Source organism: Mandrillus leucophaeus, unplaced genomic scaffold (genome assembly GCF_000951045.1).
Source record: "Mandrillus leucophaeus isolate KB7577 unplaced genomic scaffold, Mleu.le_1.0 Scaffold236, whole genome shotgun sequence".
In the NCBI taxonomy this organism is placed as follows: Eukaryota; Metazoa; Chordata; class Mammalia; order Primates; family Cercopithecidae; genus Mandrillus; species Mandrillus leucophaeus.
This window is the reverse complement of record NW_012102432.1, coordinates 1,295,485-1,318,714: the sequence shown is the minus strand read 5'-3', so window position 1 is coordinate 1,318,714 and position 23,230 is coordinate 1,295,485. Positions and strand designations below refer to the sequence as shown.

The window sequence follows — 23,230 nt, the reverse complement described above, 5'->3', positions numbered from 1 at the left end:
GAGATGGATCAACTAAAGAAATCAAAGAAAGTGACATTTACAACTGGGCTTAAAGAATGAGAGGGTTTGTGCATGCAGAGATGTGAGAACAGGGTGAGGGGTCACGGGCAAGCAAATAATGGGGTGTACTCAGGGAGTTGGAGTACAGATGCATGGCAGAGGAGAGTGGAAGATAAGTCTTGGAGCCAGGCTGAAGCTGGATCATAAAGGGGCTGGAAGTGTATAACAAGTGCATGTGCACTTGCACCTGTGAAATAATCTTTGTTATTGAGTACCTACCTCCAATTGTGAATAAAGATTTAAGAAAGTATTTATTACCATCAAAATTCAAATATGCTATAATTGCTATAAAACTCACCTTTTAAAAAATAAAGAAACCTCACTGACTTCATATTTTTCTCCAGCAACTCTCCTTTTTCTCCTCCTCTTTCAGTAAAACTCCTTGAAAGAACTGTTAACATTTTATTTTTTGTTGAACCTGCTCTGATCGAATTTTTGTCCTTCTCTCCACCAGAATGACCATCATTAAGACCACTGATGTCTTCCACTTGTCCAGTACACTGTTCAATGCTCAGTCATTGTTCTTAACCTATCAGAGACCTTTAACACGTCCAATAGCCTCCATTTCTGTACCCCTCATACTTCTCTTGTCAGTCCTTTTTCGTCTCTTTTACTGGTTTCTAGTCTTCTCTCCAATTGCTGAATGTTGTGATGCTCCAGAACTTCATCCATGGACCCCTTCTCTGACTTCACTCACTTCCTTAGTGATCTAATTCAGTCACATGGCTTTAAATACCATCTACAGATATTCTGTTAACCTCTACATGTGTCATTGCTCTTTACCTGAGAATTTTTCAGCATTGTGCTTTCATCAAGCCACCTTCAGGGATGAATTAACTTCTTCCCCATCACACCCCCATAGAAAGTAGGCTGGATTCGCCTTACTGTGAGAACAGCACAGAATTTCTTCCCAATAACACAACCCACAGGTGTGCACGCATCCATCAAGCCCCAAGAGGCATGATAAATGGAGAAAAGATATATGAAACTTGTGTTGCCCTCTGCATTGTGAGTAAAACTCCTTTGTTTCTGACCCAGCACCCATGGAACAGTAATAGACTAATTTGTTAATTTATAAGTAGGGTAAAATCCCTGCAAAGTTTCTGACATTAGGTAGCTTAACCCAAATATGTTACATATAGAAGCTTTCTATTCACAAATGTTCAACTTAATGACTTTCATTGGAATAAAGCTCTGCACAGAGCAGTGTGTCAGTCTCTGTCTGCCTCCCATACACAGCCTTAGTGAAGGATTTCATAGAGTCATTTTGAACTTGAGGAAACAATAACTAATGAGCAGCATTGTAGAACCTGTGCGATATGGTTTGACCTGTGTCCCCACCCAAATCTCATCTTGAATTGTAGCTCCAATAATTACCACGTGTCATGGGAGGGACCCGACGGGAGATAATTGAATCATGGGAGTGGGACTTTTCCATGCTGTTCTCATGATAGTAAATAAGTCTCATGAGATCTGATGGTTTTATAAAGGGGAGTTTCCCTGCACACGATATCTTGCATGCCGCCATGTAAGACATGACTTTGCTCATCCTTTGCCTTCCACCATGATTGTGAGGCCTCCTCAGCCATGTGCAACTGTGAGTCAATTAAATCTCTTTCCTTTATAAATTACCCAGTATTGGGTAATATGTCTTTATTAGCAATGTGAGAACAGACTAATACAGTAAATTGGTACCAGGAGTGGCGTACTTCTGTAAAGGTACTAAAAGATGTAGAAGCAACTTTGAAACTAGGTAACAGGCAGAGATTGGAACAGTTTGAAGGGCTCAGAAGACAGGAAGGTATGAAAAAGTTTGGAACTCCCCAGAGACTTATTGAATAGCTTTGTTCAAAATGCTGATAGTGATACGGACAATGAAGTCCTGGTTGAGTAGTCTCAGATGGAGATGAGGAACTTGTTGGAAAGTAAAATTCAGGTGACTCTTGCTATGTTTTAGCAAAGAGACGGGTGGCATTTTGCCCCTTCCCTAGAGATCTGTAGATCTTTGAACTTGTGAGCTATAATTTAGGGTATCAGACAGAAGAAATTTCTAAGCAGCAAAGCATTTAAGAGGTGATTTGGGTGCTGTTACGTATTAATGTATTTATGTATTAATAAAGATATAGTTTGGAATTGGAACTTATGTTTAAAAGGGAAGCAGAGGCCGGGCGCGGTGGCTCAAGCCTGTAATCCCAGCACTTTGGGAGGCCGAGACGGGCGGATCACGAGGTCAGGAGATCGAGACCATTCTGGCTAACACAGTGAAACCCAGTCTCTACTAAAAACTTAGCCGGGCGAGGTGGCAGGCGCCTGTAGTCCCAGCTACTCGGGAGGCTGAGGCAGGAGAATGGTGTAAACCTGGGAGGCGGAGCTTGCAGTGAGCTGAGATCCGGCCACTGCACTCCAGCCTGGGTGACAGAGCGAGACTCCGTCTCAAAAAAAAAAAAAAAAAAAAAGGGAAGCAGAGCATTAAAGTTCAAAAAATTTGCAGGCTGATCATGTAATACAAAAGTAAAACCCATTTTCTGAGGAGAAATTCAAGCTGGCTGCAGAAATTTGTATAAGAAGTCAAATGTTAATTGCTGGGACAATGGGGAAAATGTCTCCAGGGCATTTCAGAGGTCTTCATAGCCGCCCTTCCCATAACAAGCTGGTAGGCCTAGGAGGAAAAAATGGTTTCATGGGCTGGGCCCAGGGCCTTGCTGCTTTGTACAGTCTTGAGACTTGGTGCCCTGCATCCCAGTTGTGGCTAAAAGGGGCCCATGTACAGCTCAGGCTGTTGCTTCAGGGGGTGCAAGGCCCAAGCCTTGACAGCTTACACATGGTATTGGGCCTGCAGGGGCACAGAAGTTAAGAATTGAGGTTTGAGAATTTCCACCTAGATTTCAGAGGATGTATGGAAATACCTGGATGTCCAGGCAGAGGCGTGCTGCAGGAGCAGAGCCCTCATGGAGAACCTCTGCTGGTGCAGTGCAGAAGGGAAATGTGCAGTGGGAGTCCCCACACAGAGTCCCCACTGGGGCAATGCCTAGTGGAGCTATGAGAAGAAGGCCACTGTCCTTCAGACCCCAGAATGGTAGATCCACTGACAGCTCGCACCATAGACCTAGAAAATCCAGCACTCAACGTCTGTCTATGAAAGCAGCCAGGATGAGGGTGATACCCTGCAAAGCCACAGCTGTGGAGCTGCTCAAGACCATGGGAACCCACCCCTTGCATCAGTGTGACCTGTATGTGAGACATGGAGTCAAAGGAGATCATTTTGGAGCCTACTGCTCCACTGGATTTTGGACTTCCAAGGGGCCTGTAGCCCCTTTATTTGGCCAATTTCTCCCATTTGGAACAGGAGTATTTACCCAATGCCTGTATCTCCATTGTATCTTGGAAGTAACTAACTTGTTTTTGATTTTACAGGCTCATAGGTGGAAGGGATTTGCTTTGTCTCAGATGATACTTTGGACTCTGGACTTTTGGGTTAATGCTGAAATGCATTAAGACTTTGGGGGACAGTTGGGAAGGCATGATTCATTTTGAAATGTGAGGACATGATATTTGGGCCAGGAGTGGAATGTTACGGTTTGGCTGTGTCCCCATCCAAATCTCGTCTTGAATTATAGCTCCCATAATTCCCACATGTCATGGCAGGGACCCAGTGGGAGGTAGTTGAATCTTGACTGTGGGTCTTTCCCATGCTGTTCTCATGATAGTGAATAAGTCTCATAATATCTGATGATTTTATAAAGGGGAGTTCCCCTGCACACACTCTCTTGCCTCCTGCCATGTAAGACATGACTTTTCTCCACCTTTGCCTTCTGCCATGATTGTGAGCCCTCCTCAGCAATGGAGCTGTGAGTCCATTAAACCTCTCTCCTTTATAAATTACCCAGTCTTAGGTATGTCTTTATTAGCAGCATGAGACCAGACTAATACACCATGTATTAAATAGAGAAACTTCTATCATTCCTTAAGGATTCTCTTACGCTTTAAGACTTCAATGTTGGTGTGAATGTGGGGAAACAGGAGAGTGATTGGGGAGTTATGTTGTTCAGGGATCCTTCTGTCTTTCTTCAAGTCCAGCAATCCTCTCTTCTCTGAGTTCCCTGGATGAGCTTATTTATCCATCTATTTCACATAAAAATGGCCACTAAAGACACATGATTTCAGGGATGACTCAATTTTTTAATTCATTCTTAGTAAGACTCACAACTAGCAGGACACACCACCAGTGATTATCCTCCTAGTATCTACAGGTGTGAAACCTAATCTAGTCAATTCTTATACAAGGCCTGCAGGTCAAAACAAACCAACCCCACATACAAATTCTGTTTGCAAAAAAATAATCAATCTCTTAACAAAAAGTGGAGTTAGAATGTAGTTTTATGTCATTTGCATTAAGTAAATATATCAAAGAAGATGGAAAGTATGCTGTCAGAATTTACAATATAGAGAAGAAAGTTATTTTAAATTATATAACTACAGAAATGGATACCTTTAGTGAGAGAAGACAGAAGGTGTCCTTAAAATGAATGATTCTTTTTTAAACTTTATTAAAAGCAGAGATAATCAAGATTGTTATGCTGATGTTATTTACTTTGTATGTGTTTGTTATTGGCAAGAATACATTTTCCACTTCTTGTAGACAAGCAGAAAGCCACAGGGACTATTTAAATTCAAATTCTGGGAAATCAAGAACTACACAACAGTCAGTCATCTACAAATTGCTTATTAACATGATGTCTAGACAGTTTCTCATGAGGGTAACATTATTAATTAAGCAGCAGTTTGGTTAATCACAATAGCAAAAGTAATTTTTGGAATAAATATTTTATGAGTGTGCCCATCAATAAGGCAAAAGTAAAAGGAAAGTTTTAATTAATTCATTTATAATAATATTGAGATTATGGTTCCAAATTCTGTTTGAGGACTTGAAGAACGATTTAATATTTCTAGCATGGCATGTCATCGTCTTATTGTTTTCAGCTAATGGTACTGTCTGTCTCAATTGCCTGGCCAAAAATTCTTTCATGTCATCTATCAAGACAATATTAAGGTCCATTAGTGAATAGTTAGATCTAACAAATTTTTTCTTGCTATATATTGCTCTGTTCTTTTAAAATTGTACATTCCCACATTTATCAGTAAGAAAATATTCACTGGATAGGGAGGCATAACATGCTTCCATATTAAGAAACTGACCTTACTTTCTGTCCATCAAAAGACTAGTTATTTGGAAAAGTAAAAATAAATAAATTGACCAGTTCTCTTTAGCACATAGACAATGAATCTTTTCAGAAAATGCAGTTAAGTCAATATTTTTAGAATAATCCATGGTCTTAAAACTATGAGAAAAAAGTATAAGTTGCATAGAACTTAAGTAAACACATATTTCTGAAAAAAATATCCAAAGAGCTTACTCTCTTTTGCCTTCATAAAAGTTCATCTATAACCATCTTCTCATACATAACTTGCTTAATGCCTCATCCTCCTCCCAAACCTCTCTTTGAATTTCAACTGTACTTACTTGAAGGATAAAATAAATACTGCAAAGCTTGCATTTATTTTTCAGTGTTAGTCATCTGGTCAACATCTTTCTTTTTAGCCTAGAAGAAAGTGTGCATTAAAATCACATAAAGATTTCCTGCAACAAATACAATTTTATTTTCTATTATAAAGATTTCTTAGAGGGTACCTAGATTTTTTTCCTTAAATGTGTGAATATATAACAAAATAATATATAGTTCAACTACTAACAGTTAACAATTTCCAGTCCTCTTACAACAGTGGAAAGATAAACTCGTAGAGGGTAGTATACACTTAGTTTCAGGTCAAGATTCTTCCATCGGGATAGGATTTTTTTTTTCAAGGAAAATTGGTCTCCTGTTGGATTTCCAGGCTCAACTCCATCAAATCAACTCTACATATTGATATGTGAAAACAATGTATCAGCATGACTGAGTTTGTTCTCAAGAGACGTTCTCATCAATCCTCTGGCCTTTCTTCCAGTAAATGCCAATGGATCAACCAGCAAATGCTGATGGACTCTAGCATGACAAATTGAATGAGCCAATATTAGAAAACACCGAAATACATATGTCCTGTCAAAGAGGCTAACAATATGCTAATATACACTTTAGGCATCATTCTCATATTGAAAAACATCAAAAAAGACAAAATAATAATTTACTTTAATTCAATATAAAGGTGTGGGTAGAAGTATTATATTTTTTCCAAAAACAGAGGGGAGGCAATATATTAGAACATTAGAAAATAATATTCATTGTGGCATTGAGCTATCATGAAGACTTTAGCTTTACACTGGAAAAATCCCATAGTACTCAATCAAAACATTTTGATATATCTTTGCTTACCTCTCGCCTATATGGATGAAAAAATAATGATTTCTGAGATTTAACTTACCTGAGTTTGTTGTGGAGGGATAATCATTGGAATACAAAAAAACTATCAAGCAACTATGGGCTTACTATCCAATAAGCAACTTCCAACATAGAATTCGCAATGCCTCATCTAAATTTCTGTCTGTATGCAAAACAACAGAACTCCTTGTACAGAAATTTTCCATTGCAGCCTGATTCCTCCATTCTGCTACTATCCTTCTCCTTCCTTGCAGTGCCACTGAAAGAAAATCCAGAGTGTCAGTCATTTTAGTCACAGTAGATAGGAAGAGAATCTTGATCTGCCTGGCTGCTGCTTGGTCTAGCTCCTTAGATTTCAAAAGAAATCTGATTTATCAATATGTATGACACTAGAACTCGTGTCGCCCAAACTTACTGAACTATTTTTCAAGCTAAAGGATCATCTTCGAAGTAAGCCCCCCAAAGTAATGAATTCAAAGAGGTACACAAAATAACAACAGAAAATGCATGTGTTGAAAGGGATGCACAGGATAATCCGTGGAAGCATGGGAAGTTGCAGCTTCTTTTTCTATTTATTTTTATCTAAAAACCTAAGGAACATTAGCTAGTAACAATATCTGACTTATAGTTTAACACTGGTAGCCTTACTAGGCCTATATGCCAGAAGGTCTTATGTTACTTAACTACCAGGATAAATTCTGAGAAATGCGGCCTTAGGCGATTTCATCATTGTGGGAACATCATAGAGTTTACTTACACAGACCTAGGTGGTGTAGCCTACTACACACCTAGGCTACAAACCTCTATAGCACTGTTACTGTACTGAATACTATAGGCAATTGTAACACAATGGTAAGTATTTATGTATCTAAATATAGAAGAAGTGCAGTAAAAATATGGTATAACACGTAAAAGTGGATAAGCCTGTATATGGCACTTACCATAGTTGGAGCTTGCAGGACTGGAAGTTGCTCTCGGTGAGTTGGTGAGGGAGTGGTCGGTGAATGTGAAGGCCTAGGATGTTACTCCACACTGCTGTGGACTATAATCACTGTACACTTAGGCTATACTACATTTATTTTTTAAAATTTACTTTCTTCAATAACAAATTCATCTTAGCTTACTGTAACTTTTTAGTTTATAAACTTTTTAAAGAACTTTTTCACTCTTAAAATAGCACTTAGCTTATAACACAAACACATAGACCTTGTGCAGTTGTACAAAAATATTTTTTCTTTACATCCTATTTATAAACCCTTTTCTATTAATTTTTTTTTTTTAACTTTTTAAACTTCTTTGTTAAAAACTAAGATCCATCTGGGCACGGTGGCTCACGCCTCTAATTCCAGCACTTTGGGAGGCCGAGGCGGGCGGATAACCTGAGGTCGGCACTTCGAGACCAGCCTGACCAACATGGAGAAATCCCGTCTCTACTAAAAATACACAATTAGTCGGGCATGGTGGTGCATGCTTGTACTCCCAGCAACTCAGGAGACTGAGGCAGGAGAATCCTCTGAACCTAGGAGGCAGAGGTTCTGGTGAGCTGAGATTGCGCCTTTGCACTCCAGCCTAGGCAACAAGAGCGAAACTCTGTCTTAAAGAAAAAAAAAGAAAAGTAAAGAAAAGAAAAAACTGAGATCCAAACACACACATTAGCCTCAGCCTAATCATCAATATCTCTGGGGTCAATATCATCAATATCGCTGTCTTCTCCCTCCATATCCTCTTTCATGGGAAGGTCTTCAGTGGCAATAACAGGCATGAAGCTGTCATCTCCTATGATAACAATGCCTTCTGAAACACCTTCTGAAGGACCTGCCTGAGGCTGTTTTGCATTGAACTTTTTTTTTTTTTTTTTCAGGTAGAAGGAGTACACTCTACAGTAAGAAGTATAGTATAAAAACATAAACCAGTAGCATCATTGCTCACTATCAATATCAAGTATTATATACTCTACGTATTTGTGTTTGCTATACTTTTATATGATTGGCAGTGCAGTAGATTTGTTTACAACAGTATTAACACAAATATGTGAGTGTTGTATGTGCTATGATGTCACAACAGCTACAATGTCAATAGGAATTTTTCAGCCCCATTATAATTTCATGAAACCGCCATTATTTATGTGGTTCATCACTGATGGAAATGTTGTTATGTGATGCATGACTATGCGAGCAGTAGCCTGTGGAGGGGGGAGCAAAACTCCATAGTGTAATGCAGTTAACAGTGACGATTGTGTTGGGTGTATTGAGATGAATTACAATCTCTGTGCAAGGTTTAGTAGATTTACAGATTATATTATCTGTTTTTAAAAAACTAATGTTCACAAAATTTCAAGTGGCATAGATGTTTTCTTGGAAGAATCCATGCATTAAAGATAAAACTAATTATGGGCATGTATGAATTTTTTTAATAGCAGAGTTGATGTGTGTCCTCATAGTACAAGCTCCCTGTCAGGTACAATGCAAAATAAAAACAACAATGATCTAATCAAAGTGAAAAGATAATACTCCCAGAATTTGAAATTGTCAAGAAAACTGTTTGAAATGTGCTATTTCAAATAATTATGATCTGCTTATACACTTTTGGTGGAAGTGTAAATTAGGTCAATCATTGTGAAAATCAGTGTGGCAATTCCTCAAAGGGCAAAAAGCAGAACTACCATGCAATCCAGCAATCCTGTTACTGGGTATATACCCAAAGGAATATAAATCACTCTATTATAAAGATACATGCATGCCTATGTTTATTGCTGCACTATTCTCAATAGTAAAAACATGGAATCAACCCCAATGTCCATCAATGATAGACTGGATAAAGAAATTGTGGTACGTATACACCATGGAATACTATGCAGCCATAAAAAATAAGGAAATCATATATGTTGTGGGAAAATGGACGGAGCTGGAGGCTATTTTCCTTAGCAAACTAATGCAGGAACAGAAAACCAAATACCACATGTTCTCACTTGTAAATGAGAGCTAAATGATAAGAACTTATGAACACAAAGAAGGAAACAATAGACACTGGGGTCTACTTGAGGATGGAGGATGGGAGGAAGAAGAGGAGCAGAAAAGATAACTATTGGGCACTGGACTTAATACCTGTGTGATGAAATAATCTGTACAACAAACGCCCTGCCACGTGTCTGCCTGTGTAACAAACCTGCACACGTAGCCCCAAACCTAAAATAAAAGTTAAACAAATAAATTAAATAACTATGTTCTGCTGTTGGGATTTATATTTGTAGGTAGGATGAGAAAACATGGACTAGATGTAAAAACACCAAATTGATGATCATAGTTTTCTTCCCAATATTAAAAGATGGCATTTGCTGACAAGAATGGATTGCTATGAACTGTGACTTGTCAAATTTTCCTCTCATCATTTTTTAAAATTAGGATGTCATAATCATACTTCATACATTAAAGCTTAAGTAGTTTTCTTTTTTTAAGTTTTTTGAGTGGTTACTTTAATCTTTTTGTTTTGTTTTGTTTTGCTATTACACTTTAAGTTCCGGGATACACGTGCAGAACATGCAGGTTTGTTACATAGGTATGCATGTGCCATGGTGGCTTGCTGCGCCCATCAACCTGTCATTTAGGTTTTAAGCCCCGCATGTATTAGGTATTTGTCCTGATGCTCTCCCTTCTCCTTGCCCCACAGAGGCCCTGGTGTGTGATATTTCCCTCCATGTGTCCATGTGTTCCCATTCTTCACCTCCCACTAATGAGTGAGAACATGAGGTGTTTGGTTTTCTGTTCCTGTGTAAGATTTAAGTAATTTTCTCAGTGTCATTTCTCCATCTCCACTGTGGCCTAAATTGTGCAGAACCTGCTGTGAGTCTAAATATGAGTTCACATGTGATAGGCAGATGTGATAGGCAGAATAACAGTTCCCTAAAGATTTCCACGTCCTCATCTCTGGAACCTGTGAATAAATCACTGCACATGGCAAAGGAGAATGAATAAAGGTTGCAGATAAAATTGATTGATAATCATGTGACCTTAACACGGAGAGAATGTCCTAAGTTGTCCAGGTGTGTGCAACATCCTTAACAGCAAGACAGGAAGGAGGGGAAGGAAGGACCAGGGAGATGGCAGCCTGAGACAGAATCAGCCGCTGCAGCTAAGGAATGCAGGCATCCTCTTGTGGCTGAAAAAGGCAAGGAAACAGAGTTTGTCAGATCTTCTAGGAGTACAGTCCTGCTGACACCTTGATTTTAGCCTCATAAGGCCCATTTCAGACACCTGACCTTCAGAACTGTAAGATTGGTGTTGTTTTAAGCCACTAAGTTTGCAGCAATCTCTTACAGCAGCAGCAGAAGACTAATGCAAGAGAGTTCTTGATTTACACGTATGCATGCTTCCGGGTATACACATATACACACATACCCCTAAGGGAGAACCCACCAAGAACTAGAAAGTTGTTTGCTGGCAAATGCCTTCTAACATACAGTTTAGTAATAAAATGTCCCCACATTATGGCATCATCACTATCACAGGCCAACATAAAGAAACAAAATTTGCAACAAATACAGCAAAGGCTTTCCCCCATAAGACCTCATATAAATTAACGAGAACAAGATCAAGTTAATAAATGGGCAAAGAACTTCTGAGGTCATTCACAAAAGAAAAAACATAAATGACTAATAAAATATGAAAATATGTTAGATGAAAGAGAACTATTGCAAAAATAAATAAATGAAGGGATGCCATTCTGTTTATTTTCTTGGCATGTATTTTTAAGTGGAACTATCCTATGGTATGGAAAAGCAAGCATTGTCAGTCACTGCTGTGGTAGGATAGATGATACAAACTTTCTGAAAACTAATAATGTATAAAAAATAGTCATAAAAATATTCAATGGCACTTCTGCAATAATAATTTTACCTCTGGGAATCAGATCATCAAAAATTCAGGAAAAGCATTAATATTTTTCACAATATTATTTATAACTTGAAAACAACTTTCAATAATAGAACATTAATACATAGCAGTATATTTAAATAATACAAATTTACATAGTCATTAATAATTAAGCTTATGGAGAGTATAAACTTGGGTCATACGAGTATAAGTGATATATAGCAACTACAAGAGAGAAAGATTGGAAAGAAATCTATTGTAAAGTTATTAGTGATGGGATTAGGGGCTATTTATTTCTTGTGTATGTAACTGGATTACTGAATGGGTTGGTAGAATACAGTCAAAAGGCAATTCTGTTTGTTCTCTCACTCCCCCTTCAAATACACATTACGGCTTTTTTCCATCTCACCCTTTGGATCATATTTCAAGCAGGATTTATAGCTCTTTTAGCTCCTCAGAGATATTAAATATCTAGTCCAGGTCACTGCAAATTCTCATCTACTTAAAAACTCTCCCGCTCAGCTTGGACCTGATTTCAGCTTGCAGATTTGCAGAGGAGGGAACACAGCACTGCTTCCTCCTCTTCTCACTCCACTTCTCTCACTGTTCCTCTGCGTTATTGTGGGGATGAAGTAGAAGGAGAAATGATGGGAGAAAAGGAGGGAATAAGGTGTTAGCATGACGGGTTCCATTGTAATCTGGCAGGGATACTCTCTGGGTGTGACAGCTCCCACACGCTCATGCTTCTTCTCGTGGGGTGCTTTTAGGGGTTCTTCGGAATCCCACCCCGTCCCTCCTTTAAGATCCCTACCTGTTTCTCGGATGATCAGCCTCCCTGGTTTGCCACTTTGCACCCCTACTTGTCTTCTATAGCCAAAGTACCACCATCCTTTTTCTGAGGTCACCTGCCCTTCCAGGAAGTCCTCTGGGATGGCTTCAACTCCAGAACAGCACAGGAAGATCTCTCCAGAGGCCTTATCCCCAGGCAAAGGGCACACACACACATCCTACCCTGACGATTCCACCCAGTCCTGTCTCCACACACTGCTACCAAAAACCCCTCTAGACACAGCCTCTTGCCTTTTGACTCTTCCAAGTGTGAGTTGGTTGCCAAGCCCCCATGTTTCCCAAAGTGTAAGAAATATTAAGCTCCCCAAGTGCTTTCTGAAGCACCCCCTCACTTGGCTTGAGGTGAGAGGAGGTGCCCGCTGGGTGGGAGGAGCCATCAGCACCCTGGCAGATTTCTCTGTAAGTCCTTCTCCTAAGACCTCACCCTAAACTTTTCCCTAACCTCTCATCCTCTCAGAGCTTCTTGACCTTTGTCTAGACAGTCCAGGGATGGATTACAAGCTTAGGGTCCTAATTCACGTGGGTAGTCAAAAGCCCCAGAAATCTTGTTCTCTGCATTGGAAACTTGAGCCTTTGACACCAGGACTATCAGAAAAAGTTTCTTTTCCCAGTGTTATTTTATAATGGGGGTAAAGGGTGGAAACAAATGTTAACAACGGCAAGAAGATAAACTACAGCAGCTATTAAGTATCTATTTTTCATGCCTATTGAAGTGCTTATAGTAAGTATTTTTAGACTGGACTAGATTCATTGACAATTTTGTCCTCTAGGAATTGCAGTGTCTTTGGCTCCATGGAATAAAAATCGTCCTCTTAGCATCATAAATGCAGAGGTTAAATTCTACACCTGCATTTATTCTCTGAACTACTAGTATCCAAAGTACAAATTATCTCTTCTATTTTATTTTATCACTACTGAATCACCAGCAAGTTAATGTGTTTTCTTGTGGTATGATTAACAAAGCAATTTAGTACCTAAATATGATTTACATTCCCAGAGCATTTTAAATAATTAAGTAGATGATTGGTATTTAATTTATAAGCAACATGTTTTGATTCCTTCTGTAGCTTTTAAAAATTAAAATAGTTATAGTTAATGAGTGCTAGTACAAAATGCTCAATCATCAGAAAAAAATCAAAAGTTTAAAATGGATTTCTTAATAATCTTTGCCGATTATAAAATACAAGAACTGTAAGTCCCAAATCAAAATCTAAGTGAAATGTCTAGAAATTGGTTTTCCCCCCCATTTCTGTGTACTTTTTAGAAAGCTATTGAGGCTACATAGAAATGAAAAGGCTCTTTTAAAATCACAGCTATCATTTTAAAAGAGTGTTTTCTACTGCAAATTCTTAAAAGTTGCTCATAAATTTTTATCTTTATTAGATTATATTGGCTCTTTAAGTATGGTAACTTGGCATAGATTCTTAAGGTACACATGTTTTCCCTTTTGCAGTTGGTGGGTTTTGTGTATGCCTGTTATGTGATCAGTATTTCCATGGAAGAAGAAGACACATGTAAGTACTGTTTTCTCTCTCCCTGTGGGTTCCTTTTGAATGAGATACAGCTTCCAAAACTAATCATTACAGGGTTATGAACTCTTTTATATTTGGAGTCTAAAATGATTGAACTCAGCAGACTAAAGTTACAGTCAAAAGTTGACAGACTGAATTGCACACAAATAAGGTGACGCTACATATTGAAACTCTCAATTTGTGAGAGCACGTGCAGAGACTCAGAAGGCCAAGGACTGCTGTCATATAGCTTAGCAACTTTTCATCAGACATCTAACCATTATGCTGAGTAGACAATCAACGGTTGTTTTATCTATTAACAATTTTAGGCATGTTGGTGGCAGAATTTTGAAGTCTGAGTAACAGTAATGATATCAATACAATAATACATTACAGAAAGATCTATATGTATATAAACTATATAAAATGCAATGAAAAACAACTAAAATTTACAACCTTCCAGGTGAGATGCAAAAAAAAAAAATTACGAGGTGCTAAAAAAAAAAGTTAATGGGATACTTAAAAGCTAAATCACATTTTAGCAGAACACCCAAAGGAAAAACATTTATTAATATTATGACCTGTAGTTATATAATAGAGCTTTAGCAGCATAGGTCAACAAACGGCCTTCATTGAGCACCTGCTGATGTATAAGACACTTCTTGGCACAACTCTGTTAGGGACTCATATTTTAATTTACTTTCAAAAAAAAGGTTTTTTTTGAGACGGAGTCTCCCTCTGTCACCAAGGCTGGAGTTCAGGGGCGCGATCTGCGCTCACTGTAAGCTCCACCTCCCAGGTTCACGCCATTCTCCCGCTTCAGCCTCCCCAGTAGCTGGGACTACAGGCGCCCGCCACCACACCTGGCTAATTTTTTTATATTTTTAGTAGAGACGGGGTTTCACCGTGTTAGCCAGGATGGTCTCGATCTCCTGACCTCGTGATCCACCCGCCTCAGCCTCCCAAAGTGCTGGGATTACAGACGTGAGCCACCGTGCCCAGCCTCCTTTCAAAATTTTAATTTACTTTCAAAAGTTTAATTTAACTTTCAAAAAATAAATTATTTTAGATAAAGAAATCACACCAAACCAAACCAGAGATTGCATTGCAGTCATTGTTTGAATTTGTAACAAAATGAAGCAAAGTAGCTAGCCATTATAACTTCCTTCCAGAACACAACCTCAAAGGGGTCTGATGAATGCTTCCCATCAAACAGGTGGGTGGTGCATGATATATGAGTTGGAATCCAGAATCTAATGGGGTCTTGTCTCAATTTATTTGACCAAACCTCAGACCCTGAGATTAAAAGTGTCAGGCAGTGAAAACATGCAGACAAATTGCATCATGTATTTAATGCTTACTCAGGGTTTTTTGTTTGTTTGTTTGTTTGTTTAATGCTAGACAACACAAAAAATTTCTGTCACTTGAAAAGTGCAGTTCAATGACAACACTTTTCATTTTGAGATTAACTTCAAAATCTCTATTTTTAGTTTTATTAGTAGTTCTACAACCTGATGAAGTTAATATACAGAAGGTTAGCAGCATGCTTCCAACCCACAGCTACAACAGGCTACACAGCCAAAAACAGTTGGCTGAGCATGAGCAACAGTAACTGGAATTTCAACCTGAAAGTTATTGGAATTTGAGCTGAATAAGTCAAAAAATTGATAAGTCCCAGTTGAATCTCTTATAAAGTAGATACCTACTTTTGAGTAGTTATAAGACAACAACAACAACCAAAACAAACAGTCCTCTTTCTTTTCCTCCTCACTGAACTGTTTGAAGACTCTCAAAAGACACCAGTGCTCAGTTGTACTTAACAGTGGGAGAAAAGGCAAATTAATCAATAGTCTTATCATCTAGTGCAGTAAATATACAAAAGTCTTTTCCTTGAGACTTGTGGTTTGAGTAAAGCTGGGAAATGCAAAATGGTATGCAAAATAAAAGACTCATCTAAATGGATACTTTTGTTAACCTTCTATTAGCCTTCTTTTCCGTGTATATAAATTGTATTGTTCACTGACAGATATTGTTGTTCCATTGACTTTGACGTCTTTAATTAGCTTAAGTTTCTCTATAGAAATCTCTGAATCAGCTATTTCAATGCCCTTCAAACTGGGATTGAAGCAGCTGCTAGGAGACTATTCTATTAGTGGTTTAATTCTAGTGTTTGTTATGAGGGCCATACATTACATTACTGAGAGACATCTGGATATAGTACTTGTGTTGTCATCAATTCAATTCAAATTGACTCAGAGTCAAAACGAAACTTGGGTGCTCAAAGCAAAGTATATATGCCCAAGACTAACTTAACATGATAATCTGCTGGAAGAGAGATGACAATGGAAAGCAGTCACAAACATTTGAGTCTGATAGTTCTCAACTGAGGCTAATTTTATGTTTTTTATTGAAAGAGGTAGGAAACAAAAGTGCAGATGTAATTAAGTTGTCCCAGGGTCTTCAGAAGGCAGATGTGAGCAAAATGTAATGTCTGAAACCAATTGCAACGATCTCAAACACTAGTACTATTTGTGCCAACACTTAGCTTTTAGGTGCAATAATGAACTGCCCCTTGGATATGACATTACCAACCCTCTGTCAGGAAGACATGTCTTTTGAATTATTTTTCCAAAACTTACACATAAAATAAGTAAACAATACTAGTATCTTTCCAATTTGTCTAAGTACACTTCTGGAAAGCTTATTCTAAAAGAGAACTGCAAATATACTATAATGTCAGTTTTTTGGCAGGCAATACATCATTCATAATTTTGATTCTATTCTAACTAATGAAAATTTCTGCATTATTCAAAATGCAAAGTTAAGCCTTGTTCTTGGACTGAAAGCTGCCAGCCAGCCTTAAAAATTAATAACAGCTACCACTTCCCTCCTCCGCCCTGTTAAAGTGGATATATGGGACTAACATTTCAGACAGATATTTCTGAAGGGTAATAAATACTTGAGGAAACATTTATTTCTAGCCACCCGTCTTCTTGGTTACCTCTCAGCCTCTTTTATTAACTATTTCTTATAAAGATTATGATTGCAGGTCAAAGACAATGAAATAAAAAGCTCTCAAAAGGCAGAGTGCTAGATGGGGTCAGCAGTTTTGATCATTCATTCTAATGAAAAAGCCTAGTTATAACTCTTCCTTCCATTTTTCATTTCTTTTAAATATATATAAATATATATCAATCTCCATGAACACTTTCATGAGACTAGAATCTCTGGAATCAAAATGATAAAAATCTGTCAACACCTTGTTTGGGAATCATTTGCTGAAAATGAACTTGTGGATTTGTTATTACCTTGTTAGACTTTCTAGAAATAATGTTTATAATTCAGAGAAGTGTGAAGGTAAGGTGAAAGATGCTGAAAAATAGCATTTTACTTGTATAAGTACTGCCAGGCTTTTTCAGAGGGTCTGTTGCTTTCACTACTCCTTGTGATATTAGGCTGCAAATTGCAACTGGCATATTTATTTGGGCTCACAAAGGCTAGTCTGGGTTGTATATGTTGAATGATGAGAAAGAAAAGTATACTGAAAACCCTAACAGTTTTTGAAAGGAAATGGACCCCTCAGATGTGGGTTCAATATTTTACATTACAAAGTTCTAAATAGTTCTTTATATAAACATTTGACCCTCGCTATTATACTTTTGAGGAACTTTTTATTGGAAGGAAGCATAACTATCAGAAAAACATTTCATCGCTCTACTGTCCTTGAAGCTTCCTGCTGGCTAATGTTCATGTATTTACCTGTCTGCCCATGAACTCCTTCTAAGAAAATGAGGTGATATTTCCATAGCAATGGTGTGAGCTGAAAATTTTTTTAAATCCCATCTCTGCCTAAGAATTTATGGAAGAAGCGAATGGTAGGGAAAAAAAAAAAAAAAAAAGACTAGTTTGAATGTTAATTTATGAATTTCCTTTCCCCAACTTATAATGTATGGAAGCCTCAGAGAAGTAAAGTGACCACAAGGCCAGACACCAGGGGAGGGAATAAGCAGAGGCCTGGAAGATCTTCAGAGTAGAAAACCAGTCCAGTGTTTTGCACTCCTAGCAATGTATGGATATTTGAAGGTGAGAGGAGAGGAGAATGTTGTGAGTCAAAGACGGAGAAATGTGCAAGACTAGGTAAGGATGGTCCTGAAGTCACAGTGAACATTTCAAAGGAGTCACCATGTTTGCCTAATAAGCCATTAAGAGTCTACTGATTCTCAGAGTGCGTGATTTTCTTTTTTGGTAACTATCTAGTTGGTTGCATGTAACTGTCCTAAAGGCTGTTTCTCTCTCCATCAGCCTCACTAGAGCTCAGACTTAGATCCTGAAACATTTTCCTAATTTGCTGAGATGGCTCTGCCAAATATCTACACAATGACTAGCTAATTCTCCCACTAACATAGATCTGTGAGGGTAAAATCTTTGTTTTGCTCCCCATTGTAACCCAATAACTCAGAAAAATGCCTTGCATGTAGAATTCAATAAAGAAGTATTTGTTGGCTGGGTGTGGTGGCTCAACCCTATAATCCCAGCACTTTGCAAGGCCGAAGCGGGCAAATCACTTGAGCTCAGAACTCAACGGCAGCCTGGGCAATACGGTGAGACCTCGTCTCTACCAAAAATACAAAAACATAGTCGGTGTGGTGGTATGCACCTGTGGTCACAGCTACTCAGGAGGCCGAGGTGGGAGGATCACTTGAGCTTGGGGTCAGAAGTGGGGTTGGTGGGATGGCGGTTCCAGGTTTCAGTGAGCTGAGATCCTGCCACTGCACTCCAGCCTGGGTGACAGAGACGCTGTCTCAAAGACAACGAGGAAAAGAAATATTTGTTGAGTTTATAGTATTAAATAAATTTTCTGGGCCCAACAACTCAGTTTTACAAAGTCATTTTTAAAACCCCAATGCTCTCAAGTTTCATGAAATTATACTGCTTTATGTTTCAAACATAGTGAGATGTCCAATGCACTTGCAAATGTTTATGTGAGGCAAGTGGAGGTCCTGCATTTTTAATACAATTAGATATATTTTTAGTAATTTTGAAAGTTAAGATATAGGGAGATAAAATAAACCTCCACTGTACCACATCAGAACAAGAGCTTGATTTTGTTCTGGACAAGAACACCCCTGAGAAAACAGGGACTTACTTGAAAGGGATGCACTCACAGGGTAAGGCAGGCATTTAGGAGTCAACTCATCTGCAACATGTGGTGAAGGGGACAGAGTTACTGTCAAAGAATGGGGACCAGCAGGGTTGTAACCTCAGCCACCCCACACACGGGAAGTTCAGGTAGCCCAGAACGGGATCCCAGCTACAATGCTCTGGTTGAGTGACAAGATTCTATCCCTTAAACAGGTTACTGAGACAGACTCTCAAGAATATCATAAGCGTTCAAATGCCCAAACCAGCAAACCAACTGGAGACTCCCCACAGGGGAAAGATAGAGAAGCCCCTTTACCAGAACCAGATCCAAGGTTAGCACTAAACTCACAGTGAAGTAGAGCCTAGATGATTGCCTATTTCCTTAAGTCAGGACTCCTGATTATAATTCAGCCTGACTAGGAATCATCTACAGCCACATATCCTACTCTCCTCCCTTACCCACCTCCAGTCATATATGTTTTGCTGAATCCACCAAGAGCTTTCACACCCAGGCCTTTGAGAGAGGCCTCCTCCCTCTGTTGACCCACTAACTTATATACACCTTTCGGATTTCAGCTTAGCTGTCTCTTCCGAAGTTTAATCACTTTCCTCCCACCCTCACCATTTCAGTTTAAGATACAAATGATATATTGTAAGATGTTTTCATTGTACACTGTGCTTTTTCCTTGGCAACATTTAACACAACTGTAATTTTTTAAAGTCATGTTATTCACCAGGGCTGACCCCATTTCCTAACATAATGGAAACCCTACACAATTTTCAAAGAATGAATATTAAGTGAATGAGTCAATATATGAACAAATGGACTCAGTAAGATGATTAGGGTTTCCATTGGCAGAGATTGGGGAGAAGGTTCTTCCTTTTTTATTCTCTATCTCCATTTATATAAATGACAGTTCTTCACATCAGCTGAAAAGCTTGGGCATATTCCTTGTATTCCCTGACTCTTCCCTGATTGTCCCAACCTAGCCAATCATCAAATGAAACATCTTCACCTCCTGTCTTAGTTCTTCTGGGCTGCTATATCAGAATACCATAGACTGGGTAGCTTATAAATAACAGGAAGTTATTTCACAGAGCTCTGTTGTGAAAAGTTTAAGATCAAGGTACCAGCAGACTTGGTGTCTGCTGGGGGCCCACTGCTCTGTTCATCAATGACTCTCTTCTTCCTGTGTTCTCACATGGGCAAGCGGGCAAGGCAGCTTTCTGAGGTCTCTTTTACAAGGGCACTAACCCATTCATGAGTGACCTAATCACCTCCCAAAGGCCTCACCTACTAACACCATCACGTTGGGGATTAGGTTTCAACATATGAATTGGTAGGGGAGGAGGGAAATAAACATTCAGACCATAGCATCTCCCTTCAAATAACTAAAAACTCCTACATGTTCTTTAACATTCTTCTCACAAACACCCTCTTCCTCTTCTTCATGCCTCAGTAGACCCTGAGTGTGTCTCTGAACCTGCGCTCAACTTACTTTTTAATTAATTGCCTCCCCCACTCATAAAAGGTGGAGATCATGTCTTACCTACCCTAGGATCTCAGAACCAGCTTCAGTATATGGAACATCATAGGAAATTAGTGAATATTTGTTGTACAAAATACATAGTGTAGAAAATGCTTGTCTTTACATTAGCTCTCATATCTCTTTCCTCACTCACTAAGAAAATTTAAACCTCCCATTCCCTGTACCACAGAAAAAAAAAACAATTAATTCATAATAAGGTATTTGTGCACTTATATCTTTAACAATTTTCCAGAGCAAAAGCATGGCCCTATATTATGCACTTATACTATCTGGAAATTTTCTGGAGAGAAGGTGTAGCCTGTTTTGCCAAAAACTTGAGACCAGCAAGCAGACAACTCCTGCACCCCAGAAGGGGTTCTAATTTTCTACGTTTCTTCTTGAAACCAAATGTTAGAAATGATTTTGGTAATGGTGGTCCTAACTGCCAATATCTAGCTGTGTAACCACTGCTGAATCACATCACCTCTTTGAGGATCCGCAAGTCACCTACAGCCCTGACACTGCAGTTCTATAGATGATGCTTTTGGGTGGGGGTGATTTCAAGGTGTGATCAGGCACATCACATTTCCTTCTTCACTGATTTACAAATGGTCAACATCAGGAGTGGTTTTAAAGCACCCTGACCTCTGTGCTCCAGAGTTACAATAACGAGGTCTGATGTATCAGCCTCATCCCTAAAACAGGCCTTCTACACAAATGCCTGCCTGCTTAGAAGGAGGAATCATACCTCCCTACGCCCTGCTTTAGCCAGGTCGGAGCTCTCCAGTTCTCACCATTACCAACAGTGCCAGGCTGTGCAGCATCCTTTTACTTGAAAAGGAAGAATGAAGAATCTGCCATCCAGATGGTGCGGAGTGGAAAGTGAGGGATTTGGGATGCAGATGTGATAATGAGGGAGCAGAGTACCAAATTTAAAAATCACATCCTCATGACACCCTGGATGCACGGCAAGGAAAAAAAAATGGATTGTAAGGATTTTATGAGGATCTTGTGCAATAGTTTGATCCTGGTTATTAGCGGTAAAATTTAGGAGCCCAGCAGAAGAGCAGTTGACAGCATTGTGCCAGGGCCTCTGTGTTTCCAGTTTAGATCTAAATTCAGTATTCTAATCCCAACAACCCCCCTTCTCAATGGTCTCACTAAGCTGGCTCTGCCAGCCCCACTGTGGGTTTACTGATCCTCCACTTCTGCACGTCTGTCCCTAAGCTGCTTAGTGATGCAGAGAGGAGCACAAGTCCTGATGCAACCTCACAACCTCACATGTGAGCCGCCCAACCCGCCACGGGGCCTTCCCACTCATTCTTCATCAGTGCTTTCTCCAAGTCCCCTAAAAGTGAATTATTTGAGATGCCAGTGCCACAGAGCACCCTAGCCTCATTTTAGAGAACTTAGAGTTTCTACCCTCATTTTTGGGATAAACAATTGAGGCCCAAAGAGGCAATGTGACTGCCGGCGGCTTTCTCCTCCTCTGCCCTGCACCCTTAGCATTAAGACTCCATCTCTGAGACTCTGTCACACAAAAAATAAAAGCAGTGGGAATGATTTCCTCAAGTTCCTAGGCTCTCTCTCTGTCAGATTTGTCTGTATCCATCTATGATCATCATCTTCCTGACAGAAAAAGCAGACTTCATTCAGTCCCGTGGCTTTTGTGGCTGCTAGGTCCATCCCACCCACCTGTTTAAGCACCTTGTCCCTTAATTAGGTTTTCTCTCTGTCCCCTCCCCGAACTTTACTCCCTCTGCCCAGCTTCTTCCTCCACTAGGTCTTTTCCCTTCAGCTTACAAACAAAGTCACATAAACCAGAAAAAGAAAATAGAAATCACCCTTGACTCCACCTGGCATGAATTGCACTTTCCTGTCTGTCATACTCCTCCTTCCCTCCACATCCCAACTTCTCTGCAAAGTGGCCGAGACTGACAGCACTCCTTTCCTCACCCCACTCCCACTCACTCTCATGCCTCCTGAGTTATCACTGAACATGCTGTCTCAGAGGCCAGCAGGGACTTCCTAATTGTCAAGTTCTCTCGGATCTTATCAACATTGATTGACAGCTTTGGCTGCTGTTGACTTCTCCTTCCTTGAACACTTTCTCCCCTGGATTTCCAGAAAATCCCATCTCTTGAACAGCACATATTTTGCCAATTAAAATTTTTTTTTACTATCTAGTGTTCAATAGTAGAGTGACTATAATTTACAATATCTATTGCACTTTGCAAAATAGCTAGATGAGAATACTTTGAGTGTTTCCATCATAAAGCAAAGAAAAATATTTAAGTGATGGATATCCCAAGTACACTGATTTGATCTTTGCAAATTATATGAATGTATTAAATTATCACATGTGCCCCAAAACTATGTACATCAATTATGCCTCTATTTTTAAAGGTACTTTTAATAATCTTACGCAGATTAAGCAGATTTCTGATGCAGACACAGGTAACAAATTCTGAAGAACTTGTTCAAGTTGCTTTTGAAGTGATGAGCTGTCATTATGTCCTTAAAATATTAACTAATCATTCCTACTATAGAGCTTATATTAACATTCACACTGTTATACTAAAGCATTTTAAGTAAGGTCAGTCAATAAAACAGAAATGTTTTAAAGTAAGGCCAAACAATAAAAGAGATGTTTATCCTTTCAAATAACAAAATGGCATATAATATTTTTAAGAGCTATAGTCTTGGACCAACCAACTATTTAAGATTTAATGGAGATCTGATTTTACAATTCCTTAAAAAGAAGTATCATACAAGTAACCAGCAATAAAGGGCATATATGGAACACTCATCTTCATGTTCTCTACACTATGTACTTTACTAAGAAAAAAATAATAATCCAGTGTTCTTGCTGGGAACAATATTTGAAACTGGCACCT

At 39.0% G+C, this 23,230-nt stretch overlaps 1 protein-coding gene across 2 annotated transcripts in view; it reads left to right on the top strand.

Annotated features, from left to right (window-relative positions):
* NKAIN3 (Na+/K+ transporting ATPase interacting 3) overlaps window positions 1-23,230 on the top strand; it is a 750,305-nt gene that overhangs the window by 652,505 nt on the left and 74,570 nt on the right. For both annotated transcript variants that reach the window (XR_001006311.1, XM_011982159.1), the window contains exon 5: window positions 13,605-13,665. Coding sequence is in view for 1 of the 2 variants with exons in the window: in XM_011982159.1 (XP_011837549.1) it covers window positions 13,605-13,665 (61 nt within the window). In the remaining variant the exon portion in view is untranslated. The remainder of the gene's footprint in view (window positions 1-13,604; window positions 13,666-23,230) is intronic.